This window comes from Cavia porcellus, unplaced genomic scaffold, assembly GCF_034190915.1.
Source record: "Cavia porcellus strain 051 isolate PalLab524CR breed Dunkin Hartley unplaced genomic scaffold, mCavPor4.1 scaffold_26, whole genome shotgun sequence".
In the NCBI taxonomy this organism is placed as follows: Eukaryota; Metazoa; Chordata; class Mammalia; order Rodentia; family Caviidae; genus Cavia; species Cavia porcellus.
The window spans coordinates 26,112,040-26,135,624 of NW_026947509.1; the positions used below are offsets into that span (position 1 = coordinate 26,112,040).

Sequence of the window (23,585 nt, forward strand, 5' to 3'; positions counted from 1 at the left end):
ATGTTACCCTTCTGTATAAACAAGTAAATGTTAGCCAGTGTTGCCCTACATTATGCCCCAACACCATGTCCAAAGAATTACACTGTATTAATCTGTTAGTATGAATATTGAGATGAAAAGGCTGTGGGAAGGGGGACACAGTAGCTGAGAGTGAGTGTTTCTGGAGTTTCATTTCCTGCTTTCCCATGGTGGCACAGGGTCGTCCGTGAGCTTGTGACTTATGTCCTTCTCTATAGAGTTTCCCTCAAAACTGTCCCACTAAATCTGGGGTGAGGAGTCTCTGATGGGGCTTGGGCTAGGTGATTTAAGAAAATCCATAAGCTCTTGGTATCTTTCCCCATTCCCCAAATCAGCATTTGGCCATTCCCTAAATTGACTAACTCATGCTGTTGGCAGTAGTAAAAAAAAAGTAGTAAAATACAACAGAACAAGACAGAATAAGGCCAACTGAGACTGTGTAGTGAAATTGGTACCGAACTTCACAGCAAGTTACTGGGATAACAGTAATAGGTATCACAGTATATTTCATTATCTTTACAATAGTTGTTCTTTCAATCACGTATATCAAAATAAAATGAAATACAGAACATTATAGAACTTATCAGAACAGAATATTGAATAGAGCAGTACCATTAATCAGAATAAAGCAAAACAGTAATAAAAATATTTGCCTTCAAAGATGTAGTAGAAGGAAATCCCCCTTATTTGCTATGTTCAACCTCCCAAGAGATGCTCAGATTTCTGGTCCCCATTTGCTAATGGGGGAACAGGGGAAGCGGGGTAGGGGAAGTGGGATGTTTGACTCTAGGCCATGCGCCAGTAGGTTCACTATTGTTTAGCAGGGAGGCAGGCTGGTTGCTTGGTTTCCCAGGGTCCTAAGTTCCAACATGGCATGGATCTCAGGAGACACTGGTGGTTCTCCCCCTGGAAGGGCTGCAATCTCTGTTGGTAGTATTTCTGTATGCAATAACTCTCAGTTCTCGATGAAACTTTTGTCATCTGTCTTAGTTACTTTTTTCATTACTGAGACAAAATATTGACCTTAAGTTAAGTGAAAAAAGGTTTCTTTAACTCACAGTGTAGAGGTTTCCGTCCATAATTGGCTGGCTGCAAGGCAGGGTGTCATAGCAAATTGCTAACTCTACCCTATGGCACTGCTGGTGGTTGTAGCTCCCATGGTTTGTTTAGCCAATGCTGTCCTTCCGAGAAAAAGTCTTTCAACCTTGGTCTTCTCTGGCCTTCTGGTTTTCTTTCTTTTTGGGGGGACAGTGAGACCAAGTCTTGCTATATAGTACAGGCTGGCCTCAAACTCCTGCCTTGGCTTCCTGAGTGCTGGAATTAGAGGTCTGAACTTTCTGGATTTCTGAGTTCTAACCATAATTTCCCATCAAGTACCCCCATAAGGTGTTCCAGCTCTACTTTTTCAGTCAGCATCTCTGGAACCTCCAAACTTTTCCCACAAGCCAGTCCCAAAGACTTCTGAACCATGTGGTCAGGTAAAGTCATAGCAATGACCCCACTTCTCTGGTATCAAATTCTTAGCTGCATTTCTTGTTGCTAAGACAAAACACCTGACACTCAAAGTTAAATGGTAAAAGGTTTATTTCTCTCATGGTTTGTAGAGGTTTCAACCAGCTGGCTCCAAGGCAACAATATGGCAAATATTCATCACAGAGCAGAACATGGTATCCACAAAATAGCAAAGCACAAGGGAGGCGACTGCACAGTGGCTTTCTGCCACTTATATTGTATCCATGCTACTTAGGGCCAGTAGCATTCACACCCTTAATCCATATCCTTGAGCCTAGCATCGCACCATCAATCAATCTCAGCATCATACACTCTATATCCAGCCACCTCTGAAAAAGTCCCACCTATGACTGCTTGATGCTTTGGGGGTAACATCAAGACACTAACATAACATTAACTTTAAAGATTAGGTTATAAAATTTATAAAAATTTAATAATATAACTGGGTGTGATGATGCACACCTCTGATCCCAGCTCTTGGGAGGCTGAGGCAGGAAGATCATGGTAAGTCTACCTGATGAGTTCAAGGCCAACCAGAACTACATAGTGAAATCTTGTCTCTAATAATTAAATTAAATTAAATTAAAAAGGTCTGGGGATGGAGTTCAGTGTGAAGGCCCTGCTCCAATCCTAGTACTAAAATCACAAGTAAATAAGTAAGTTTTTCCTGGCTGTTCTGGTTAGATAGAAATGGTCTCTTTAAAATAAATTTATTGATACATTTTAGCTATACATAATGGTAATATTCATCATAGGGAATTTGTATTAGAACAAGCTACATCCTGCAGCTTCTTTTTTTCATTTCCCTTCCCTTCTTACAACCCCTCTTCTCCTTATTTACGAAAGCTTTGTTTCCATTTTTCCCTTCTACTTTTCCTTTGTTCCTTCTCTCTCTCTCCTCCCTTGTTCCCCTTCTCACAAGAACATTTTTTTTTCTATTTTCCAATATTTATTATACATTTTGGTCTTTATTTACACTTTTGGTTTCATACACTAGAGAAACAATGGAATATTTACACGTGTCCCATTTATTTCATCTAAGAGTATGGTCTCAAGGTGCATCCATTTTTTTAGAAATGTCTCAAGCCTATCCTTCTTTATGCCATTTCAGTGTGCTTCATTGTATTAAAAAATCTTTATCCATTCATCCAGTGATGGGCATTTGGGCTGTTCCCAAGATTACAAACAGTGTCACTATAAACATGGATGTGCATATATTGCTTTAGCATGATGTTTTTAATTGTTTCAGGAAAATACCAAGAAAGGGAATAACTGGGTCAAATGGAGGCTTGAGTTTGGTTTTTTGAGGAATCACCACACTGATTTCCACAGTGATTCTACCCGTGTACACTCCCATCAACACTGGAAGAATATTTTTCTCACAGGCCCTCAAGCAATTGTTATTCTTTGATTTCTTCATAATATCCATTGTCTCTGCAATGATACGGAGCCTCAGTTTTTTCCTTTCTTTTCTTTTTTTGAGATAGGGTCTCACTATGTAATTTAGGCTGGCCTTGAACTCACTATGTAGCCCAGGCTGGCCTCAAACTTGCAGCAATCTTCCTGCCTCAACCTCCAGAGTGTTGGGATCACATCCTCGTGCCACCACACCTGGCTTTCAGCATTGTTTTAATTTGCATCTCTCAAATGACCAGTGATGAACATTTTTTCCATGTATTTGTTCTTTCTGCCTCTTTATCTAAGAAGTACCTATTCATTTCAGATGGCCATTTTTGAGTTGTGTCTTTAAATTTGGGGTCTGATTTTTTCTCAGTTCCTTATATATTCTACATATTAGTCCTTTGTCTGATGAACAACTGGCAAGCATTTTTCCCACATTGTGGGTTGTGTCTTCACTCTGTTGGTGGCAAAAGTTTTTTAATAAGATGAGATCCCAGTTGTTGATTCTTTGTGATAGTTACTGTTTGATCAGGGTTTTGTTCATAAAGTCTTTACTTATACCTATGTTTTCAAAAGTTTAACCTATTGTGTCTTCCAGTAGATTTTATGTTTCTGCTTAACATTTAGGTCTTTGACTCATTGTGATTTAAGTTTAATGTGTGATATGGGTTTACTTTTTACTCTTCAGCATGTAGAAAGATACTTTTCCCAGTACCAATTTTTATAGAGACTTTCTTCCTGTAAAGGTGTTTGGATCCTTTACTAAAGTGGCTGAGTATGAGTTGTTTCTGTACCTTGCACCTTTTAATCTATTCCACTGATCCTCAAGTATGGTGTTCTCTGTCTCTCTGTCTCTCTGTCTCTCTCTCTCTCTCTCTCTCTGTCTCTCTCTCTCTGCCAGTATCATGATGTTTTTATAACAGTAGCTTTGTAGTACAATTTCAGGTTAGGGATTGTGATACCCCCTACCTTGCCATGGTTGCTCAGCGTTGATTTTGCTCTTCTCGGTCTCTTCTGGTTCCAAATCAACTTTAGGATTGTTTGCTCTAATTCTGAGAGATGTGCTATTGGTATTATGATTAGGACTGTGTTAAATCTGTATAACATTTTTGGAAGTATGACCATTTTCTTTTTCCTATGCAAGAGCAAGGGATATCTTTAAAAGTGATCTTGAAAATTTGAATTATTGTTTGAATACAGGCAGGCATTATGACTTGCTGTGATTACTACAATGCCACTGTAATTAAGTTGTGACAGTATTAGGGTCTCAGTAGGTTCAGACTCCCACAAAGACATGATGAAGTCAAGTGTGGTGGCCCACATTTATAATAGAGTCTGGAGGTTGAGGCAAAAAGATTGTAATTTTGAGGCCAGCCTGGGCAACTTGGTGATTTAGAGACTCTGTCTCAAAATTTAAAACTGTTAAAGGGAAGGGTCTCTGGAGATGCAGCTCAGTGCAAAGGCCATGGACCCAGTCCAAAAGAAAGGAAGGTGAGAAGGAAAGAGGGAAAAAGGGAAGAAAGGAGTGAGAGAGCAAAAGAGAGAACAATGCAAAGAAAGACAGAAAATGAGATTGCTAGCGGGCAAGGACTGGCTAGCACTGTATCTTTTCTTACTACTGGATCCCTCTGGGTTCTGCTTTGGTGTCTCTCATCTGGAGGGCTCTTCAGGAAAAGTCATCCCGGTCTTATTCTCAAAGAGACTGCACAGCCAATAAAAAGCACTGAAAATGTTGCCATTCTTACAAATCAGATGTTTCCTTAAAAGCATGACTCTCAATTATCTCTCTTTGACCTCTCAGTTCTCTTTCCCTATATTATGGACTTTCCCATACTGTACTTGCTAAGGGAGATTATTTCAGGAACCGAAACACAAGATCTCTTGGTGATTCACCTTTACTCTGTCATCCACCATTAATTCCAAAATGGTAATCCTATATTTACATAAATAAGGAAAAGGTCCCAAATCATTCATCTTCAAACAAAAAGCTATTCACCTTGACATAAATTGCTACTCTGCCCTAAAAGCATCTAAGAAAGTTGAAATGAAGAAAACAGGTTCAAGTTAGGAGGAACTCTGCACATTTTACCTTTGGGTACCCACTTTGTAGAGCATCCTGATAGTTTTGAAAAAGAGCAGTCTGCCTCCTCTACCGCGCAAGCTGAGCATGGGTGAATATGGGTAACGGAAAGTGGGTAGGTAGATGAGCTAGTTGTATGTTTAAATGAGCACTCCGTGTTTTTCAATATTTTTTAGAATAACTCTCACTGACAGTCTTGTAGCTAAGGACAAAGGTAAAACAAATCCAGCCCGGTGTGATGTCACATGCCTGTAACCCATTCATCTAGAGGGTGATGCAGGAAGATTCAAGGGCGTTCAAGGTCAGCATGAGCAACACGGTGAGTTCAAGCACAGTCTGAAAGACAGAGGTATCACCACCTCACCCCACCCCACACACAAAAATTAAGACACACCTAATATTGCGTCAGCCTAACAAGGTGATTTATATATCATTAGATTTACTGGTTAAGCTAACAAACTTTCACGCTTACTTGTTAAGGATGAGTGGTCATTACCTTCAGTAAAACTAGGAGCTCTCTTTCCAATAGCAGAGAATGCATAAAAAGGAAACATTACAAATTTTTCCCTCAGTACTATGGGTCACACCCAGAACCTGGTGCATGCTAGGCAAGTGCTCTCACTGAATCTCAGCCCCAATCCCAGTTTTTGCAATGTGACAGGTGGGCCAGAGGGTAGTCTGCGGGGGTCAGTTTTCTGGAGAACAGTCTCCTGTCCTGTCATAAAGCGAGAAAGGCATGGTGACATAATCTTTAATTTTTTTAACCCATTTCTTACTGATACACGATTACCTCCACTGGGAGAGAAAAAACAGGGTTAAGCTACAACTCCACTTTTTTTTTTTAATCTTGACACACGGTCTCGCCAAATTGCCATATTGCCAAGGCTGGGCTCGAGAACTTGGGATCTTCCTGTTTCACACGCCACCACGCCTGTCCCCTCGAGTTTAAAGACATTTCTTGACAGGAGAAACTAACGTCCCCCATCTCTTCACACTCTTGCTGGTTACCCTCACAGTCCAGCTGTTGCACTCATCGCCCCTCCTCCTACAATACTCAGTCTACGCCCCTTATGTTCTGGCGCTAAGTTTGAGCCAATAAAGTTGTGCCTTACGGAAGACAGGGCCAAGGGAAAGGAGTCACTGGCCAACGAGCGGCCACCTATAGCGCAAAGAAAATTCTGTTAATGGAGTCTCCGGTCCAATGAGAAGCAGATGACGCGCAGCGACGGAGGGCGCGCAGCTTCCTGATACCCTAACCCCAGTGAAAAGAAGCAGTCCAGCCCCACCTCCTGGTCTGGAGGTAGCGCGATGGGCCACACTTCCAATGGCCAGCGGAACCTCGAGTCACGTGCAGTTTTTGCAAGTTCAGACGCTCCTGGCGGGTCATGTGACAGTGACGTCGGCACAGCGCTCGCCAATGGAGAAGCAGAGTTGTCTTCGCGGACCGGGAACTGGATCACCTACTCCAATGACAGCGCGGCGGGGGCGGGGATAGCCTGTCGCGTGCTGCGGGACGGAACTGGGCGGGGCCGGTCGCTAGCTGCGGGGCGAGTTGGGAGCCGGGCGCGCAGGCGCCTGGGGGACCCGGTAGCGGTGGTGGCGGTGGCGACGGCGACGAAGGCAGCTGGAGAGCTGACCCCAGGGGGAGACAGCTATGGCGGCAGATGGAGAGCGGTCCCCGCTGCTGTCTGAGCCCATCGACAGTGGCGCGGGCGGCAACGGCTTAGTAGGGCCGGGCGGGAGTGGGGCTGGGCCCGGGGGAGGCCTGACCCCCTCCGCACCACCGTACGGAGCCGGTAAACATGCCCCGCCCCAGGGTAAGCCGGGGCGGGCCAGGGTGTTCCCGGGGGGCGCGCGGAGAGGCGGGAGGGGGCGGGGCGGAGGCGGGGCTCGAGTATCTTGTGGCACCTGTGCCGCGGCGGTACCTGCTCACCTCTGCGGTCTCCCTTGAGCTTGGGGATGGAGGAGGTTTCAGAGGAGGCTGATGGACGCACCGATGATGGGAAGCCCGCAGAGGTTGCTCAGAAGGGTTGAAGATCAGATAGAGGGATCTAACTCTGTGGCCCTTTACTGAAGGGTTTTGCAAGTGGTCTCAGCCCCTTCTTTTTATCTGGTTCCTCCTCAGCGTTTCCCCCGTTCCCTGAGGGGCATCCAGCGGTGTTGCCTGGGGAGGACCCACCCCCTTACTCACCTCTGACCAGCCCGGACAGTGGGAATGCCCCCATGATCACCTGCCGAGTCTGCCAGTCTCTCATCAACGTGGAAGGCAAGATGCATCAGCATGTAGTCAAATGTGGTGTCTGCAATGAAGCCACTGTGAGTTACACATATCTACAAAATGGGCCCTGTTTCCTGGATCCTCTTTCTGATCTTGATTCTAGTCCCTGACTAAGGGTTCTTCATGAAGCTCAGTTTCAGTTCCAGGAGTCTCATTTCCCCAAAGGCTACTCATCAAAGCCAATGTTCACTTCACCTGCACACTTATCCTGGGTGTTTAAATGTACTTATATTTCCAAATTTCACGTGTCTCTCTTCATCTCTCCTCCCTTGCTAGGACCTTAACTCACTGATACCTTCCAAGAAAGTGTGCTTCGAAGGAAATGGGAGGGATTGGGATTAGAGGTTTGTTGCTGATGTCTCCATTGTTCTCTAGCCAATCAAGAATGCACCCCCAGGGAAAAAATATGTTCGATGCCCCTGTAACTGTCTCCTCATCTGCAAAGTGACATCTCAGCGAATTGCCTGTCCTCGACCATACTGGTAAGAGATACAAGCTAAGAGAAAACCTTAAGTAGAGAAAATTGGGAAGCTAAAAAAATGTTTATAGAAAATGTAAAGATGAGAAAGCTTAGTGTTTATTTACAAGGAGAAAAAGCTGATAAAGCATTGTGTCTTAGAAATACTATAATATGGCTTATCTTCATCTCAACGGAAAAAGTGGGGTGAAATTGTCTTGTGGCAGACTAGCAAGTGAGGGTGAGAATTATCCTGAGATGGAAAAGGAATTGGAGAACTAAAGTTTCGTACTCTTTCTCATAGATTCTCTGGTAAACCATTGGGAGATTTAACATTTTACATGTACAGAAAAGTAAAAAAACTTGATAGGCAAGGAGTGGAGGTGTGGAGGGACAGTATGGGCATTTTTAAAATAATGTTTTTCACATACAGTATTTTTCTCCTATATAGCAAAAGAATTATCAACCTGGGGCCTGTGCATCCAGGACCTCTGAGTCCAGAACCACAGCCAATGGGTGTTAGGGTCATCTGTGGACATTGCAAGAATACTTTCCTGGTGAGGAGGGAATATTGGGATACCATAAAGAACAACGTAGTGAATCCTGAGAAAGTCTGTCCACATTTCCCATTCCCGCATGTCCCACGGTTCTGAGGAAGACATCCCTTCTACAATTACCTTTTCTTTCTCAATAGTGGACTGAGTTCACTGACCGAACCTTGGCACGTTGCCCCCATTGCAGGAAAGTGTAAGTAAATGGGGATTCATCTGGCCATTTGGTGATGTGTGGAACAAAAGCACCAGAGCTGTTATGACTGTCAACTTGTTTGCTCCTCACAGGTCATCTATTGGGCGCAGATATCCAAGAAAGAGATGTATCTGCTGCTTCCTGCTTGGCTTACTTTTGGCAGTCACAGCCACTGGGCTTGCTGTGAGTAACCCTGACCCAACCCTTCTCACTCCTCAGCTTTATCACTGGCTAAATTGTTAATCTAAAAAAAATAAAGTGACAGATAATGGGAGTTTGAAGGTACAGATGAGCTGCAGTCATGGGACTTACTCTAAAGGAATTAGAAAAGAACTTTCAAGCGCCTGCCCTGCAAGCAGGTAGTCGTGAGTTCGATCCCTGGTACCGATAAAAATGAAAAAGACCAAAAAAAAAAAAGAAAAGAACTTTCTGTAGGTCTGGACGGTGGAAAACTGCTTAGACTGAGTTGCTGTTAGGCCTAGCTCAGAATAAGAAATTCTGACAGATGTCTGGGATGGTATGACAATTTTCCTGCCTAGGGGAACTGAGTAATGGGCCTTTCAGATGTCCCTGAAGGTGTTTACTTGTGGGTAGACAACAGGGACTAAAATGAATTGTATTACTGTTCCTAGGCTTCTCAGTAGTAGTACATGAAGAATAATCTCATCTTTTTCTCCTTTTTCCTGTTTATCAGTTTGGCACATGGAAAGATGCCCGACGATATGGAGGTATATATGCAGCCTGGGCATTTGTCATCCTGTTGGCTGTCCTGTGTCTGGGCCGGGCTCTCTACTGGGCCTGTATGAAGGTCAGCCACCCTGTCCAGAACTTCTCCTGAGCCCCTTGATGATCCAGACTGTGCCTGGCCCCTCCCTGGTGGGGACAGTGACACTACAAAGGGAGTTGGAGTAAAAGGCTCCCTGGGCTTCTGTAAGGAAGCCAGGCAGCTGCCTTCCTTTTCCCAGGGGAGAGGTAGGAAGGAACCAGGCCCTCGCTTAGGTTTGGAGGGGTAGATAAACCACTGCTGGCCTTCTGCCTTCCTCCAAGGGTTGCTGTGTTTAGGGTGAAGTGGGCAACGTGTTGCCCCTAAAACTGGGTCCTACTGATGGTTCTAGCCTTGTCCTTCCTATATGCTCCCTGAGAGCCATTCCTGTCCCTTACACATTCCAGGGCAGGGTGGGGTGGGTAGCCCTGGGGAGTTCCCCTCCCTCTCATGCACCACTTAGGACCTTGCTGCTGCTATTGCACTTCACCAGGGGCTGGCTCTGACCTCAGTACCCTGTCCTCTCCCCACATTCCATGTCCTGTGGGGGTGGGGTCAGCCGCTGCTCTGTACAGAACCACAGGAACTGATGTGTATATAATTATTTAATGTGGGGTATAGCCCCCCAGTCCATGTTTCCCTGAATTCCTCCTTCCAACCTTCCTTCCCTCCCCAACCCCCCCCCCCAGTTGCAGTATTTAACTGAGCTGGGTTAGGGCTGCTGTCTCTGGAGGTTAGGGACTTATCCAGTGCTTGTAAATAAATAAGGTCATGACTAACCTTCTTCAGTTGTTAACTTGTATGAATAAAAAGGAGGAAAATCTGTAGCCCCACTGAAGGTTAAGACATAAACACAGCAAGACTGAAACTATGGCCTTTTATTTACACATAGTTCAGAAGTCATCAGAAACTTTTAACGTAAGGGGGAATCACAAAACACTCTGGGCTTAAACCTGTCACTGCTGCCTGATCAAATGGTACATATTCTCATACAAGAGAAAGTGGATTTTTAAAGGAGGAGTATTTGCATGGGGAAGGGGTGCTATTCCCAGGCTCACAGTGATTTGGAGAACGTGTCAGAGTGCTAAGTACAGGGTGATGGGACAATGATCACTGCCAAGGGCCTTGGAACGGATCTTGCTGTCACACAATGCAGGTAAAAGTGAATGGGACAACAAAAAGTAATCAAGGCGCCAACCTACATTCTTGGATCGAGCGTTCATCATGTAAGTCCAAAAGGTGTAAGCATAAGCAGCGTTAGGGTACAGGTGACGAAAGCTGTCAGCCAGTGGCACAGCCTGCAGCAGTTCCCCAAAGCCCTGGCGCTCCTGCGGAGTGAAGCCAGCATTCTTTTTGTTTCCCTTGGGGTTACGAAGGTCAATTTCTTCATGAGCCACATTGAGGTCCCCACATAGTACCAGAGGCTTGCGGGAAGCCAAGCCCTTCAGGAACTTGCGAAAGGCTTCATCCCAGCGCTGCCTGTACTCCAGCCTTACCAAACCCCGGCCTGCATTAGGTACATAGGCTGTAACCAGGACGAATGAGTCAAATTCGGCCACAATCACCCGGCCTTCCTGGTCGTGTTCCTCCTCACCTACCAGAAATGAAGAATCAGTATTAAAAGCAGGGAAAAAAAAGATCAAAACACTGAAGCAGGGTTGGAGTATTTAACAAGTGGTTTAAAAGGGTCTCACCAATGCCATAAGAGACTTTGATTGGGCACTGGCGGGAGAGTAGACCCACACCACTGTATCCTTCCTTGTCAGAAGGCGCTGACCAGTACTGATGGGATAGTTCAGACAGCTCTTGAAGCTCAGCTGGGAGTTTGTTCTCTGAACATTTGGTCTCTTGGAGGCACAGGATATCTGGGGCTTCTTCTTTTACCCACTGTGAGTAGAAACGAAAAAGTATGATCAAGATGTATTTACTAGGCAGTTCATGTGATAAATCCTAGCTATACACACAAATCTTGTACAAGAGGAATTTAACAAGTTAATTCTTAAACAATTTTAAATTGACTGAGAACTAATGAAGGGAATTAAAGTCATATACACTGCAGTAAGGTTTTTGTTTTTTGAGGTATTGGGTATTAATCCCAGACCTCTGCACTGAATTACATCCTCAGCCATTCTTAAATTTTTTGAGACACATGTTCACTAAATTGCTAAACTGCCCTGTCTGAACTTGAATTTGTGATCCTCCTGCTTCAGCCTCCCAGTGTTGGGAATATAGGTTTGGGCCCCCACACCCATTAGCAATAAAATGGAGAAAGTCCAGTAAGGAGGTTCTTGGAACAGGGCTATGCAATAGAACAGAAAGAACGACATACAGGCCTCTCCTACATATAAACTCTCTAGCCAGAGGTAGTAGCTCATGCCTGTAATCCCAGCACTCAGGAGGCTGAGGCTGAGGCAGAGATGGGCAACCAAGCTGAAGGCCCGTCTGAATCACAAAGTGAGACCCCTCTCCTCCCTAAAAGAAAATTTATATTCTGGGAATCAAAATGAGAAAAAAAGATTAAATTCCAAGATCATTCAACATTCGGGAAGTCTCGTCCCTTGCCTGAATTCTACTCACATCTAAACCCTTCTTCTTAATCCAGGCTCGAAGCCCATCCACATTCCAAGAGCATATCTTGAGTGTGGCAGATTTGCCACTAGGTGAGGTTTTTTTATCTGGAGGATCCTCATACAGGGCTGGGCCCTCTCCTGCTTCCTCTTTTTCGTTCTTCTTTGGTCCTGCTTTACTCTTCTTGGCCTCTGGCTCTACAAAATAAGCCGGAATAAAACTAGGCAGCTTCCAACTTTAATCAACAATTCAGAGAATACATAATTAACTGAATGGTCAACTGAAAAAAAGTAACTCAGTCTGTATCGTTCATAGAATAAATTATTAATACCACACCCTACTTGTAGAAAGAGAGGCTAATTTAATTCTCCTACCTCTCTTGGGCTCTTCCCCATCTTCCGCCACTGATCCCTTTTTCCCACGCTTTGGCATCCCTGTAACAAACGTCCCTTGGCACCTGTACCACGTCGCCCACCGAAACAGTATTTTCACCGCGTTGTCTATAAACGGAAAGAAATCGTAGAATCAAATAAAGCTAAAAGAAAGACTCCTCCCCCTGTAGTTCCCAACCAGGTCCTGCCTTTCAGCCCCTTATACTCTGAATCCTTTGCCCTCCTTCGAACATCATGGGCCCTTCAACCCCTCACCCACATTAGATCACTTCTGAGTGTCTTGCATTCTCGCAAGGTCTGCCCTATGGTCAACCAGGAGCCTTAATGTGAAGTCCTGACTTCTCAGTCCTCCTGAGAATCCCGACTTAGAGGAAGAAGAAGAACTCTACAGCCAACCAGCTCGGATCCCAACGTGACTTCTCCTTACCCGAACACAAAGAATAGAGCACACTGAGCCCCCACGTGGGTAACAGGCGCGCTCACGTGACCCTACGCCCGCCCCGTCCTGCCGAAGGCTGCGGGTGATTGGGCTGCCTGGAATCACGTGACAGCCCCACCCTTTGCTACACTTTCAGAGGACTTAAGGACCCCAACACTCCATTTCCTGGCTGTTTGTGGAGGTGCCGGCTTTAAGAGTTCTTTTACTACTGTGACCAAACGGCATAACGTTTACAAAAGCGAAAAAAACAGTGAGAAGGCTACGTTGGACCACAGCGGTCAGCAGGGGAGCCGACAGGATCTTGAGGCGCAGAGGCCCGTTCAGCGCCGCGGGCACATGGGCAGACAGGACCTCGAAGGGGCCTTAACGGCAGCGGCGCTGTTAGGCAGAGCTCTGTTTCCGTTTCCGGGCTCCCTGCTGTGTTTCTAGGCTTGCTGAGCCTTGTCATCGGCCCTGCAGAGTCTGTGTCCCAGGGCGGACTGGTGAGGGACTCTGTAGCGCCACGGGTCACCAGCAGACCTCCGGCGTTTTCTCCTGGCCTGCACCATGCCGACGGTGCTAGGTTTTGAAGGCAGCGCCAATAAAATTGGCGTGGGAGTGGTGCGGGATGGCAAGGTGCTGGCGAACCCACGGCGAACCTACGTTACGCCTCCGGGCACAGGTAAGCAGCGAGTGGGGACTTGACGCTAGGCCCGCTTCCCTGCGGAAGTTGAGATCTTTCTCGACTCTAGCGAATTGGGGCCTGGGGCGCGTCTCCCCCCCCCCCCTTATGGCTTTTGGTCTGTGCTATTGAGGTTATGTAAAACTGTTTTAAGGCTGATGGCTGGAAGTCATTGAGACTTGAAATTTCTTATTCGTTCAGATTTTGAGTCCTTTTTATGTTGTGAGCATTCAAAAATGTTATGAGCCCGCCGTGGACACAGCACGTAAGATATTTACAGTAATAGGTGGTTCGCTAGGAGTAGAATTAAAACTTCTAGGATGAAATGAAAACAGACTCCTAGCTTAGGTGTTAAGACATAATTGCCTGACTTTGCTGTTTTTGAATTATATAATGTTTTGAATATGTCTTTCTTATTCTTGAAATGGGAATACTAAACGTACTGTGGGTCTTGAGGACTAAATGTACGGACACATCCTAACTTTTAATTAATATTACTTACAAAGTAATAAAACTTGTGTACCTTCCTCTAAAACAACTATATACTTAGGAAGGGGCAGTTGAGCAACATAAACCTGAAAAGTTTCCCTGTGACAGATTGCTTGTTAGGAATGTACATGTATTTTTACCATTTAATCTCTTAGGGACTTGGGCACTAGAAATACAAAAATAAATAACCAATGCTCTGGAGTATTTTTGGTTTAACTGGAGAAACGACAGACAATTATAGTGGTATAACTGTTAAATATCAGGCTAGCTGTGGTGTACACATCTATGACCCCAGCATTCAAAAGACTGAGGCAGGAGAACCACTACAAGTTGAAGGCCAGCCTGGGCTCCATAGTGATTTGAACCCAGCCTAAACTGTGTAGTGGGACCCTGTCTCAAGAAAGGAACAAAAGTGATATGTCAGATACAACAGTGTGATCATGTGTAGACTTCTGAAGGGTCACAAAGAAAGTCACCAAACAGTATGAGGTGTGTATCACTTAAGTTGAATCCAGAAGGCTAAGGATTTGAGTATGAAGAAGGATGTCTCTGAGAGCTGAATGGCATGTACAGAGGCTGGAAAAAGAATATCGGAAAACATGGAAAACTGAAAGGATTCTTCCTACATTACTCAAACTTCTATTTTTATTTTTAACTACTCTCTACTGTTGTTAACAGGAAAACTTTGTAATTGTTGACCTGTGTTCATTTCCTAGGATTCCTCCCAGGTGCTACTGCGAGGCACCACCGAGCTGTTATCCTAGACTTGCTGCAGGAAGCACTAACAGAAGCTGGATTAACCTCGCAAGACATTGATTGCATTGCTTACACCAAAGGTATGATCAGGAGAATGGTCCAGTGGAAAAGTATAGCTGGAAACTGAGGAGGTTTAAAATAGTCTCATGTGTGCCACCACCACTCTCCCTAGCACACTCCATTTCCTACTCCGGTACCTCACCTGTTTTTCTAATCTCTGGAATTCTGACTCCCATTTCTATCTGTGTAGGTCCTGGCATGGGTGCCCCATTGGCCTCTGTAGCGGTTGTGGCCCGTACTGTGGCTCAGCTGTGGAATAAACCTTTGGTAGGTGTGAACCATTGTATAGGCCACATTGAAATGGGCCGCCTCATCACTGGAGCCACCAGCCCAACTGTGTTATACGTCAGTGGAGGAAATACTCAGGTACTGAGAGTACTTACCTACTCTATCTTAATTTCTGAAATACTCGGCCGGCAGCTGCTTCATTCTTGCCGAGTTTTAGGAACTACAAAAACAAAGTTGGCTTATCTAAACCTTAAGTGTTAGAAGACTCACAACAAAGATTGTAACATTGTAGATTTGGGCAGTGTTAGAACATTTATAATCATTAGGGCATTAGTTGACTTTTATGTGTGTGATTATAAAGAGTAAGAATTTTTGCTTTAGAGGAGAATAAGATTAGGCATGGTGGTGTACACCTATAATCGCAGCATTCGGGAGGCTAAGGCAGGAGGATCATTGCGAGTTCAAGACTAGCCTGGGCTACAAAGGAAATTCAAGGCCAACCCAAACTACATAGTGAGACCCTGTCTCAAAATAAATAAATAAATAAATAAATTTTTTTTTAAGAAAAGAAGTGAGAATGATAAGAGCCCAGCATGGTGGTACATCCTTGTAATCCCAGCACTCAGGAGGCTGAGGCAGGAGAATCACTGTGAGTTCAAGACCACCCTGAATTATACATAGTGAGACCCTTTCTAAAAAATCAAAAAGTAAATAAATTTTGTTGTTTTGAGGGTTTCAGTCCTTACTATTTTTATAGGTGTGTGCCACCACAGCCAGCAATTTTTTTTTTTTTTCTAGTGTTTGCAACTACAACTTAAGGGCCACTGCCTGATTTATTTCTTCAGGGTAACTGCATGTGTTACTTTATGTTATTGAGCACAATATGTAGAATTTTCTTCCTAAGAGCATTAAAATACAAATAACCTTTTAAAAAGTTCTTTGTACATGTTAGAGATATCTTAAATTTATGGGTAAAGCTCAAGCTTTTGGGAATACTTACATGACGTTGTAAGGTTGGTATTGGATTCTTTTCTGACATCAACTGATGGGTTATTGTTAACAGTAGTTTATTCAGCATTGTCACCTGCTTATTGAAAGGGTTGTGTCCTGAAATTTTATGTTAAGATACTTACTAATGATGAAATACACGTTCCTATGAAAGCGGTGTGGGAGCATCAGTTGGTAGAGGGCAGGTATCTGGATGAGGGCTGAAGGATGATGTGCAAAAAGTATAAGAGGCCTTAGGAATTGATGAAGAAGAGCACTAGTGGGGTTTCCTTTTCCCTTTCGAAGCTTGCTTTCGTGTGAGAAACAGGGATGATGATTAGGTTGAAAGAGTAGATCAGAAAAGTAGAAAGAAAGGCAAGGTTTTTCCTGCCCTTTGTCACCAGCTTCTTGGCAGCAGAGTAAAAGCTACTCTGAAAGAAGGGAAATCCTTAACAGCACCAGGAAGGGGAAAGGATGTCTTAGGCTTTCATTTCTTCATAACTTGATCATGTTGGTGCTTTATAACTGTCTTCGCCAAAGACATTCTTCTCTTTGCAGACTTGAGGTTTCACGGACATCCTCGTCACTCTTAGGTCATTGCCTACTCAGAACATCGGTACCGAATCTTTGGGGAAACCATCGATATTGCTGTGGGTAATTGTCTGGATCGCTTTGCTCGAGTGCTAAAGGTAAGCCATTGAGGCTTCTGGTAGCCTAAAATGTGGGAGAGTTTCTGGGGCGCAGTGGGAATGGAAGTAATAGCTTCTTACGCTTCCTGGATATCTGACTTCATCATCTATTTACTGCCTTGTTGTAGTGGGGGTTAAACCCAGGGCCTTTGTGCTGACCTACATCCACACCCCTTTTTATTTTGAAAAGTGTCTTACTGAGTTGCCCAGGATGGCCCCAAACTTGCAGTCCTGACTGTAATCCCAGCTACCTCCTGATTAACTGGGATTATGTGTCTGTACGACTCGGGATGCAGCTGGGATTAAAGGCATGTGCCACTGTGTCCAGCCGATTATGTACTTTTTTCTTCTGATAGATTTCCAATGACCCAAGTCCGGGTTACAACATTGAACAGATGGCAAAATGGTAAGAAGACTTACTGTTGGACAGCTGCCTTTGGGGTTTGAGGGATTTCCCTGCATGTAGGTTTGGTGGAGGCACTGGAGTGTGAACTGTGTTTAACTCTTCCAACATAGTGGCAAGAAGCTAGTTGAGCTGCCATACACTGTAAAGGGGATGGATGTCTCATTCTCAGGGATTCTGTCTTTCATTGAGGTGAGTGTCACAGAGGTAAGGAGACTGAGGCCCCTTCATGTTCTTTTATTAAAGCGTGTCTGTTTTGTTCACCATTTTTTTTGTTGTTGTTTTGTTTTGTTTTTTGTTTTTTTCGTTTTTATTGGTACCAGGGATCAAACTCACGACTGCCTGCTTGCAAGGCAGGCACTTATGCCACTGAGCTAAATCCCCAGCCCCCACCATTATATTTCTTGCATATAGTACTGGTCTGTGTTGGATGCTGAATATATTCATTTAACAAGTATCTACTGAGTGTTTTTTGGGTGCCACATACTGTTCTAGATAATAGACACACAGCATGGAGCAAAAGAAAAGTTTGTCCATGGTTTGGGTGGGCGCTGGGGGTTGCTGGGGATTGAACCCTGGGCCTTTGCACTGAGCTATATCCCCAGCCCTTTTTAAAAGTTTTTAAGTTTTGAGAAGGACTTACTAAGTTGCCCAGGCTAGGCTTAAACTTGTGGGCCTCCTGCCTCAGCCTCCCCAAGGGTTGGGATTAGAGACATATACCATCATGCCTGGCTCTGTTCACTCATTTGTTTTCCCCATTAATTGTAGGATGCAGCCATGCGGATGTTGGCCACAGGCGAGTGTACTCCTGAAGATCTGTGTTTTTCCCTGCAGGTAATGGAGTGAAAAGTAGGGATAGAAAGTAGAGGCTGGAGTTGGGTATGGTGGCACAGGCCTGTACGCTCTGCACTTGGGAGGTTGAGGCAGGAGGGTTGCTGTGAATTAGAGGCCAGTCTGGGCTACAAAGTAAGTTCAAGGCCATCCTGTACCACATAGTGAGACGCTCTCTCAGACAAACACCACCAACAAAAAAAGAGGCTGGAGCAGCCTCTATCTGACAGAGGAGAGCTTAGATGCCTCTGTGATATTTTCACTTTGTCTGCTCTCCACAGGAAACTGTGTTTGCAATGCTGGTGGAGATCACAGAGCGAGCCATGGCACATTGTGGTTCCAAGGAGGCCCTCATTGTAGGCGGCGTTGGGTGTATGTATCAGTTAGCAGTTCCTCTTACCTAGACCTGGCGTTGGACACCTTCCATCTGAGGTTCTAAATTACTAAAGGTTGAGGGAGATCACTTGCCCTGTCCGTCCCAGTTCGAGTGCCTAGTCCGCAGTACACATGGAGTATGGTGGCCTAGCCAGTGATGGTTAGGATGGATTCTCCCCTTCCTCTCATAGGCAATGTGAGGCTGCAGGAGATGATGCAAACCATGTGCCAGGAACGTGGAGCCCAGCTTTTTGCGACAGATGAGAGGTAAAAGTCTTCTCCCTTTCTTGATTTCTTTTTTCTTTTACCATTTTTATTATTTTCTGCTTTTGGGTTACAAGTTTCACCCTTTGCAGATTTTGCATTGACAATGGAGCCATGATCGCCCAGGCTGGCTGGGAGATGTTTCAGGCTGGCCACAGGACCCCCCTCAGTGATTCTGGGATTACCCAGAGGTGAGTGAAACAGTCTTTGGAGGGGATAGATAGAGGAGTATTATTAAAGGTAACTCTCCCTTCCCCACCCCCAAAAAGTATCAACAGAGAAGAAAAGTTCAGGAAGCTGAGAGTAGAGCAGAAAGGAAAAAGCTCAGGGATCGCCTTCCCACCAGGTTTTCCTGTTCTCCCACAGGTATCGCACAGATGAAGTGGAAGTGACATGGAGGGACTAAGGAGAGCAACAAGATCAGAGTAGTAGTCCCCAAGCAGAGGTCAGAGGACCAGTGTCTAAGCTCTCTCCTGAGACAGGACTCCCCTCTCCACAGAGAAGGCTATGGACTCCACGAAAGGCTTCGGGTCCCCAGTAGAAGCTGTAAGGACTCAGCAATAAATTATTTTTGGTTTTGTATGTTGGTTATTGTATTGTGTTACTCAATGCCAATATGGAGTTAGCCCTGAATTGGGTCAGTGGTTAGGAGGAAAGGGTCAGAGCGACACTCTAGCTGACTTTGGGTAACCTTGGAGGCTACAGGAAAATTGTAGGTCTAATATCCTCTTGTTTTTTAATATCCTCTTAACAGTCATAGTCTTATAACTGTCACTAATACTGCTGTATCAGGCCCTGAGCTAACTGCCTCGTCTCACTTTAATTTTTTGAAGTAGATAATCAGGACGTCCCTCAAAATGTCCTGAAAATTGAGCTAATTTGTAACTCAAAGGTAAAAGGTGTCCTTCCTTCATACACTTTCTCCTGAGTATTACAGCACACCATCTAGGCAAACTGGATTGGGTCCCGTATATGTATCCCTCCTATCCTGACTGCCAGAACTAATCCCATGTTGCCCTTTATCTTCAATACATCACCATAAGAAGTCAGAACAATGAAGTCACTTTACCTATTACACTCTGGCATGTATTTCTTCACCCCACTTTTGGTACCCATCTACTTCTCTTCCAAGTCCTGAAACTTTGCTGCTTACCCTCTAGAACTAACAGCCAATCATTTGCAAAAACTATATTCTCAGTCTCTTCTCTGAGTGTTCCCTTTACATTCTTGCCTTGAGACCTAATTTCTAAGGCAGACTGCTTTTCCTGTCACCTCTCTGCTGTGGGTGATTTCCCTGTACATTGCAGCACTAGGCCTAGAAGTGGTACACGTGTTCATTTTTTTGGCAGTACGGGGGATTGAACTCACAACCTCGTGCTTGCCTGGCAGGCACTTGGACTGCTGAGGTAAACCCCCCCGCAAGTGCTTTTTTTCTTTAGTTTATATTATTTCCAGACCATTCTTCTTCATCTTTAATGCCTGTTTTAAAGCATTAGACTATACAGGACCTGTACCACTCGTCATCAATATTGACAATCACTACCTGTAGATCATCCTTATAATATCTATTTCAAACACACCTTGCCTTAGCCATGGTCTGGACCTGTGTTTCCCTCCTTTCTCAATTTCAGGTAGTTTGCTCTCCTACCATTATGTCCTGTCTTTTCAGGTTACTCCCTTTACATGCTGAATCCAGCAGTTCGTCGCTTCACCAGGGCCTGTAGTCCTTTTGTTGTACTTTCCTTTCACCCACTTTATTCATATTTTCATTTCCTTCTCCAGTTAAATTCTAGTAATACACACTGTATTGCATATATCTTACCTGTATTTCACTGTGACCACATGACTACCTTCTAGCATCTATGCTCACATACTCAGTGTTTCTTCCTCTTACCATAAGCCAGAAGTTCTCAAGTGTGGCTGCTTCTGCACTTCAGAGGACATTTGGTTGTCAAAACATGGAAGGGCAGACCATGTGGGACCCTGTTCCTGTAAGCAGAGGCCATGCTGGGTCTGGAAAGAGCACATCAAGAAGCTAGTTTGGTGTTCGTGTAAGCTGTGCAGACCAGGTGGGGCCGAGGAAGAGAGAAGGCAGATTGCCTTTCCCGCAAGCAGACTGGCATGCGGGCTGAGAATCAGGACTGCCCCCATCCCTACTGCCCCTAATAAGCAACCAGCTGGTTTGGAGGACAGGCTGAGTTGATAGCAGCTTAGGTACAAAAACAACTGAACACTTGCATTGATTGACTGCAGGACCAGGACTAAGGCCATAGTCTGAGCTTCTGGTAGGAGTATGGCAGAATGCAATATGGCAAATATGGGGGTTTCCTCCAGTCATGTTTTTGAAATCCAATGTTATTCTCACTATTTTGTTCTGACTTATTGTTTCATTTTACTCAGTGCTCTGTTTTGATTGGTTTTAGTCTGTTTTATTTGACGTTACTGTGTCTGAGGGAATGGACAGCCACTGTGAAAATAACCAGATACGTTATGGTAGCCATTGCTGATGACCTATTGTCCTGTTTTGAAGTTATGTACCACTTTCCCTGCTTTGTTTTGATTAGCTCGATTCTGTTTTGTATTGTAGGGTTTTATTCTCCTTAAAAGAAAAAAGGAAAAAAAATAAAACCACAGAAGGGATACTGTAAAGTACTGTATAGTGCACAGGGAAGCCCCAGCATCAGTCCCTCACAGAGAATTTGTGCCCTAATGTCATTGGTGCTGAAGTTGAGAAACCCGATAATCACTGTCCTTGTCCTGACTACAGATTTGTGTTGTGGACATACCCTCTAGATTTTTTTTTTTTATATACCCTCTAGATTTTAAGGACCTGGCTCAGCGGTTCTCTAGCCGCCTTCTTCCATTTTTTTAAAAATAAGTTTATTAGTACATTTTAGGTATACATAATGGTCATTCATCATAGGGAATTTGTACCTGTACATGGTATATCTTGATATTTTTTTTCCATTCCCCTACCTTCCATTTTTTTTCCCATTCCCCTGTCTTCTTCCCTTCCTGATTTATAAAAGCTTTGTTTACATTTTTTCCTTCTTTTCTCATTTTTTCTTTTCCCTTTCTTTCCCCCTAATCCCCCTTTCCATTTAAACACAATATCTATTATATATTTTGGTCCTTATTTATTCTTTTTGTTTCTCACAAAAAATAATACAGTACTTACATGTTTGTCCAATTTATTTCACTTAAGGATATGGTCTCAAGATGTATCCTGTTAGCTGGGTATGTCTCAGGTTTATCCTTCACAGCTGACTGGTCTTGCATCGTATTACAAAACCACATCTTTATCCATCAGCAATAACCACAGCATCAGAGAGCCTAGGAAGTGACAAACTGGTGACTATTAATTTTCCGCCTTGAACTGTATGAACTAGATTTGTGGTTACATAACAAAACCAACCAGACATTGTGTGCAGTATATTAGCGCTCACTATGGGGACTTTCCCCTCCAATGAGAAAATTAAAAGGGGTTGGGAGGAAAAAAGAAGTAAGAGATTAGAAGCAAGGTTTGAGGACAAGGGCTCATGCAACCCTTGAGAAACTGCTGCAGAACACAGGAGTGAAAGAGAAGGAAGAAACAGAAACAACAAAAACCCTCGAAGCTATGTTCACACATATAGAAAAAAATTTTTGAAGATGAAAATTTTAAAAAATGACCACTTCAAAGTGGCTGTCACTGGTAGACAATGTGGGCAGAGTCCAGAGATCTGAATTGATTAATCCAGCAAGCCAGCTGCAGGTTATAGCAGGGTGGCAGATAGTCCCAGCAAGCCTGCACCTTTAGTTCCACTGAAGGTCAGGCTGATACCTGGCTGGGTGGATTTGTTCAGCCTGCAACAGGCTGTGTGCCTCCTGCAGGCTTGGACTTGTCTGCCTGACCTCTTGTGACTGGGAGTCACTATGGAACACTGGAGATGTTCTGATTTCTGGACTCAGCTGACTTTTGTCCAAGATAGCTATCAGCCAGTCGCCCTCTACTGGGGGAGGTCTGAAGTGGAGTAACTCACCAGCCCTGCACTCAGCGGTATCTGCTGTCTTTGGGGGGCTCTGAGGTTGCCAGTAGTCACTCTACATCTGTAGGCTCAAGCTGCCCCTCCTGTGCAGTGAGTCCTGCTTACGGAAAGGGTGCCACCTGCTCCCTCCTTTGTTGAAGTCTCTTCACTCTCTCCATGGGCTTCAGTTCTTGATTCAGATCCCTTCTTGGTCCTAGAGACCCACTTCCCTCCTCTTCCTCATGCTGCTATATTCCAGGGTCTGGGCACCGAATCTCTGAGAGACTCCTTCTCTGCTGCTCAACACCCTGCCATTTTCCCAGAAGCCCCCTCCTTTTCTGTTGAGGCAGGATTCTACCCTTTTTCTCCTGAGTCTTCCCATCAGCACACAAATACGCTATTTTTGTCATTTCACAAATCATGCCATATGACCTCATTTTCCCTCCAACTGCTTCTCATTTTGTGAGCTATTTTATAGCAAAATTAGAATTATCTCCAGTTTCTCCCCAGCAATTTCTTATTAAATCTACTCCATGTTCCTACCATGGCTTGATTATAGCTAAATCTAATGGTGTAGTCTCTTTTATCTTAGAGCCTGTCAGCATCTGATACTCCTTTGAAATATTTTGCTTATCTGGCTTGAGAGTGTATTTTCTGCTGCTTCCTAGCTCACTATCCTTTACTCCTGTTAATTTCTCCTTACCTCTATAAACTCATTAATTTTCCAGAGTTCAGTCCTCAGACTGTTCTATTTACACTGTCACCACAGTGATTTCATCCAGTCTTCCAGTTAAACTACTCAGCAGGCTGAGTCAAGAGGATCAGACACTTGAGGACAGCCTGGGCAATTTATTGAGACCTTGTCTCAAAAAATTAAGGTGGATATGAAAGGCTGAGGCAGGATGATTGTGAGTTGGACCGCAGCTTGGGCTATTTAGCAAGACCCTGTCTCAAAAAATAAAGCTGACCATGGGAGGCTTAAGCAGGAGGATTGTGAGTTTGGCCCTAGCTTGGGAAACAGTGATTTAGTACAGAGTTGGGGCTACAGCTCAGTGTGAAAGCCCTAGATTTGATGCCTAGTACCACAGAAATAGGCTAAAGACATAGCTCAGTGGTAGAATACCCTCGGGTTCCATCTCTAGTAATTCCTCGACCAAACTTTGACTGACATGAGTGACTC

At 44.4% G+C, this 23,585-nt stretch overlaps 3 protein-coding genes across 6 annotated transcripts; 2 read left to right on the forward strand and 1 right to left on the reverse strand.

The window, feature by feature from the left end:
- Positions 1-6,520: 6,520 nt before the first annotated feature.
- Positions 6,521-10,040, forward strand: Pip4p1 (phosphatidylinositol-4,5-bisphosphate 4-phosphatase 1). 2 transcript variants are annotated; one of them, XM_003474537.5, is made up of 7 exons: positions 6,521-6,807; positions 7,137-7,327; positions 7,665-7,771; positions 8,198-8,303; positions 8,441-8,493; positions 8,586-8,676; positions 9,188-10,040. In XM_003474537.5, the coding sequence occupies exons 1-7, from the start codon at positions 6,666-6,668 to the stop codon at positions 9,329-9,331; spliced, it is 834 nt and encodes a 277-aa protein (XP_003474585.1). In that variant the 5' UTR covers positions 6,521-6,665; the 3' UTR covers positions 9,332-10,040. The 2 variants fall into 2 exon arrangements, with proteins under 2 accessions (XP_003474585.1, XP_003474584.1); XM_003474536.5 differs by having other exon boundaries at positions 6,526-6,828.
- A 79-nt stretch (positions 10,041-10,119) lies between these two features.
- Positions 10,120-12,746, reverse strand: Apex1 (apurinic/apyrimidinic endodeoxyribonuclease 1). 3 transcript variants are annotated; one of them, XM_003474538.5, is made up of 5 exons: positions 12,644-12,746; positions 12,199-12,324; positions 11,834-12,021; positions 10,951-11,143; positions 10,120-10,850 (listed from the first exon to the last, which is right to left on the reverse strand). In XM_003474538.5, exons 2-5 carry the CDS (start codon positions 12,254-12,256, stop codon positions 10,333-10,335), a joined length of 957 nt encoding a protein of 318 aa, XP_003474586.1. In that variant the 5' UTR covers positions 12,257-12,324; positions 12,644-12,746; the 3' UTR covers positions 10,120-10,332. The 3 variants fall into 3 exon arrangements, with proteins under 3 accessions (XP_003474586.1, XP_005005724.1, XP_005005722.1); XM_005005667.3 differs by having other exon boundaries at positions 12,556-12,655; XM_005005665.3 differs by having other exon boundaries at positions 12,476-12,649.
- A 380-nt stretch (positions 12,747-13,126) lies between these two features.
- On the forward strand, positions 13,127-18,980 carry Osgep (O-sialoglycoprotein endopeptidase). Its single transcript, XM_003474539.5, has 11 exons — positions 13,127-13,316; positions 14,522-14,641; positions 14,812-14,987; positions 16,430-16,525; positions 16,882-16,931; positions 17,042-17,120; positions 17,697-17,762; positions 18,041-18,131; positions 18,326-18,401; positions 18,491-18,589; positions 18,765-18,980. The coding sequence occupies exons 1-11, from the start codon at positions 13,202-13,204 to the stop codon at positions 18,802-18,804; spliced, it is 1,008 nt and encodes a 335-aa protein (XP_003474587.1). The 5' UTR covers positions 13,127-13,201; the 3' UTR covers positions 18,805-18,980.
- The last annotated feature ends 4,605 nt before the right edge of the window (positions 18,981-23,585 follow it).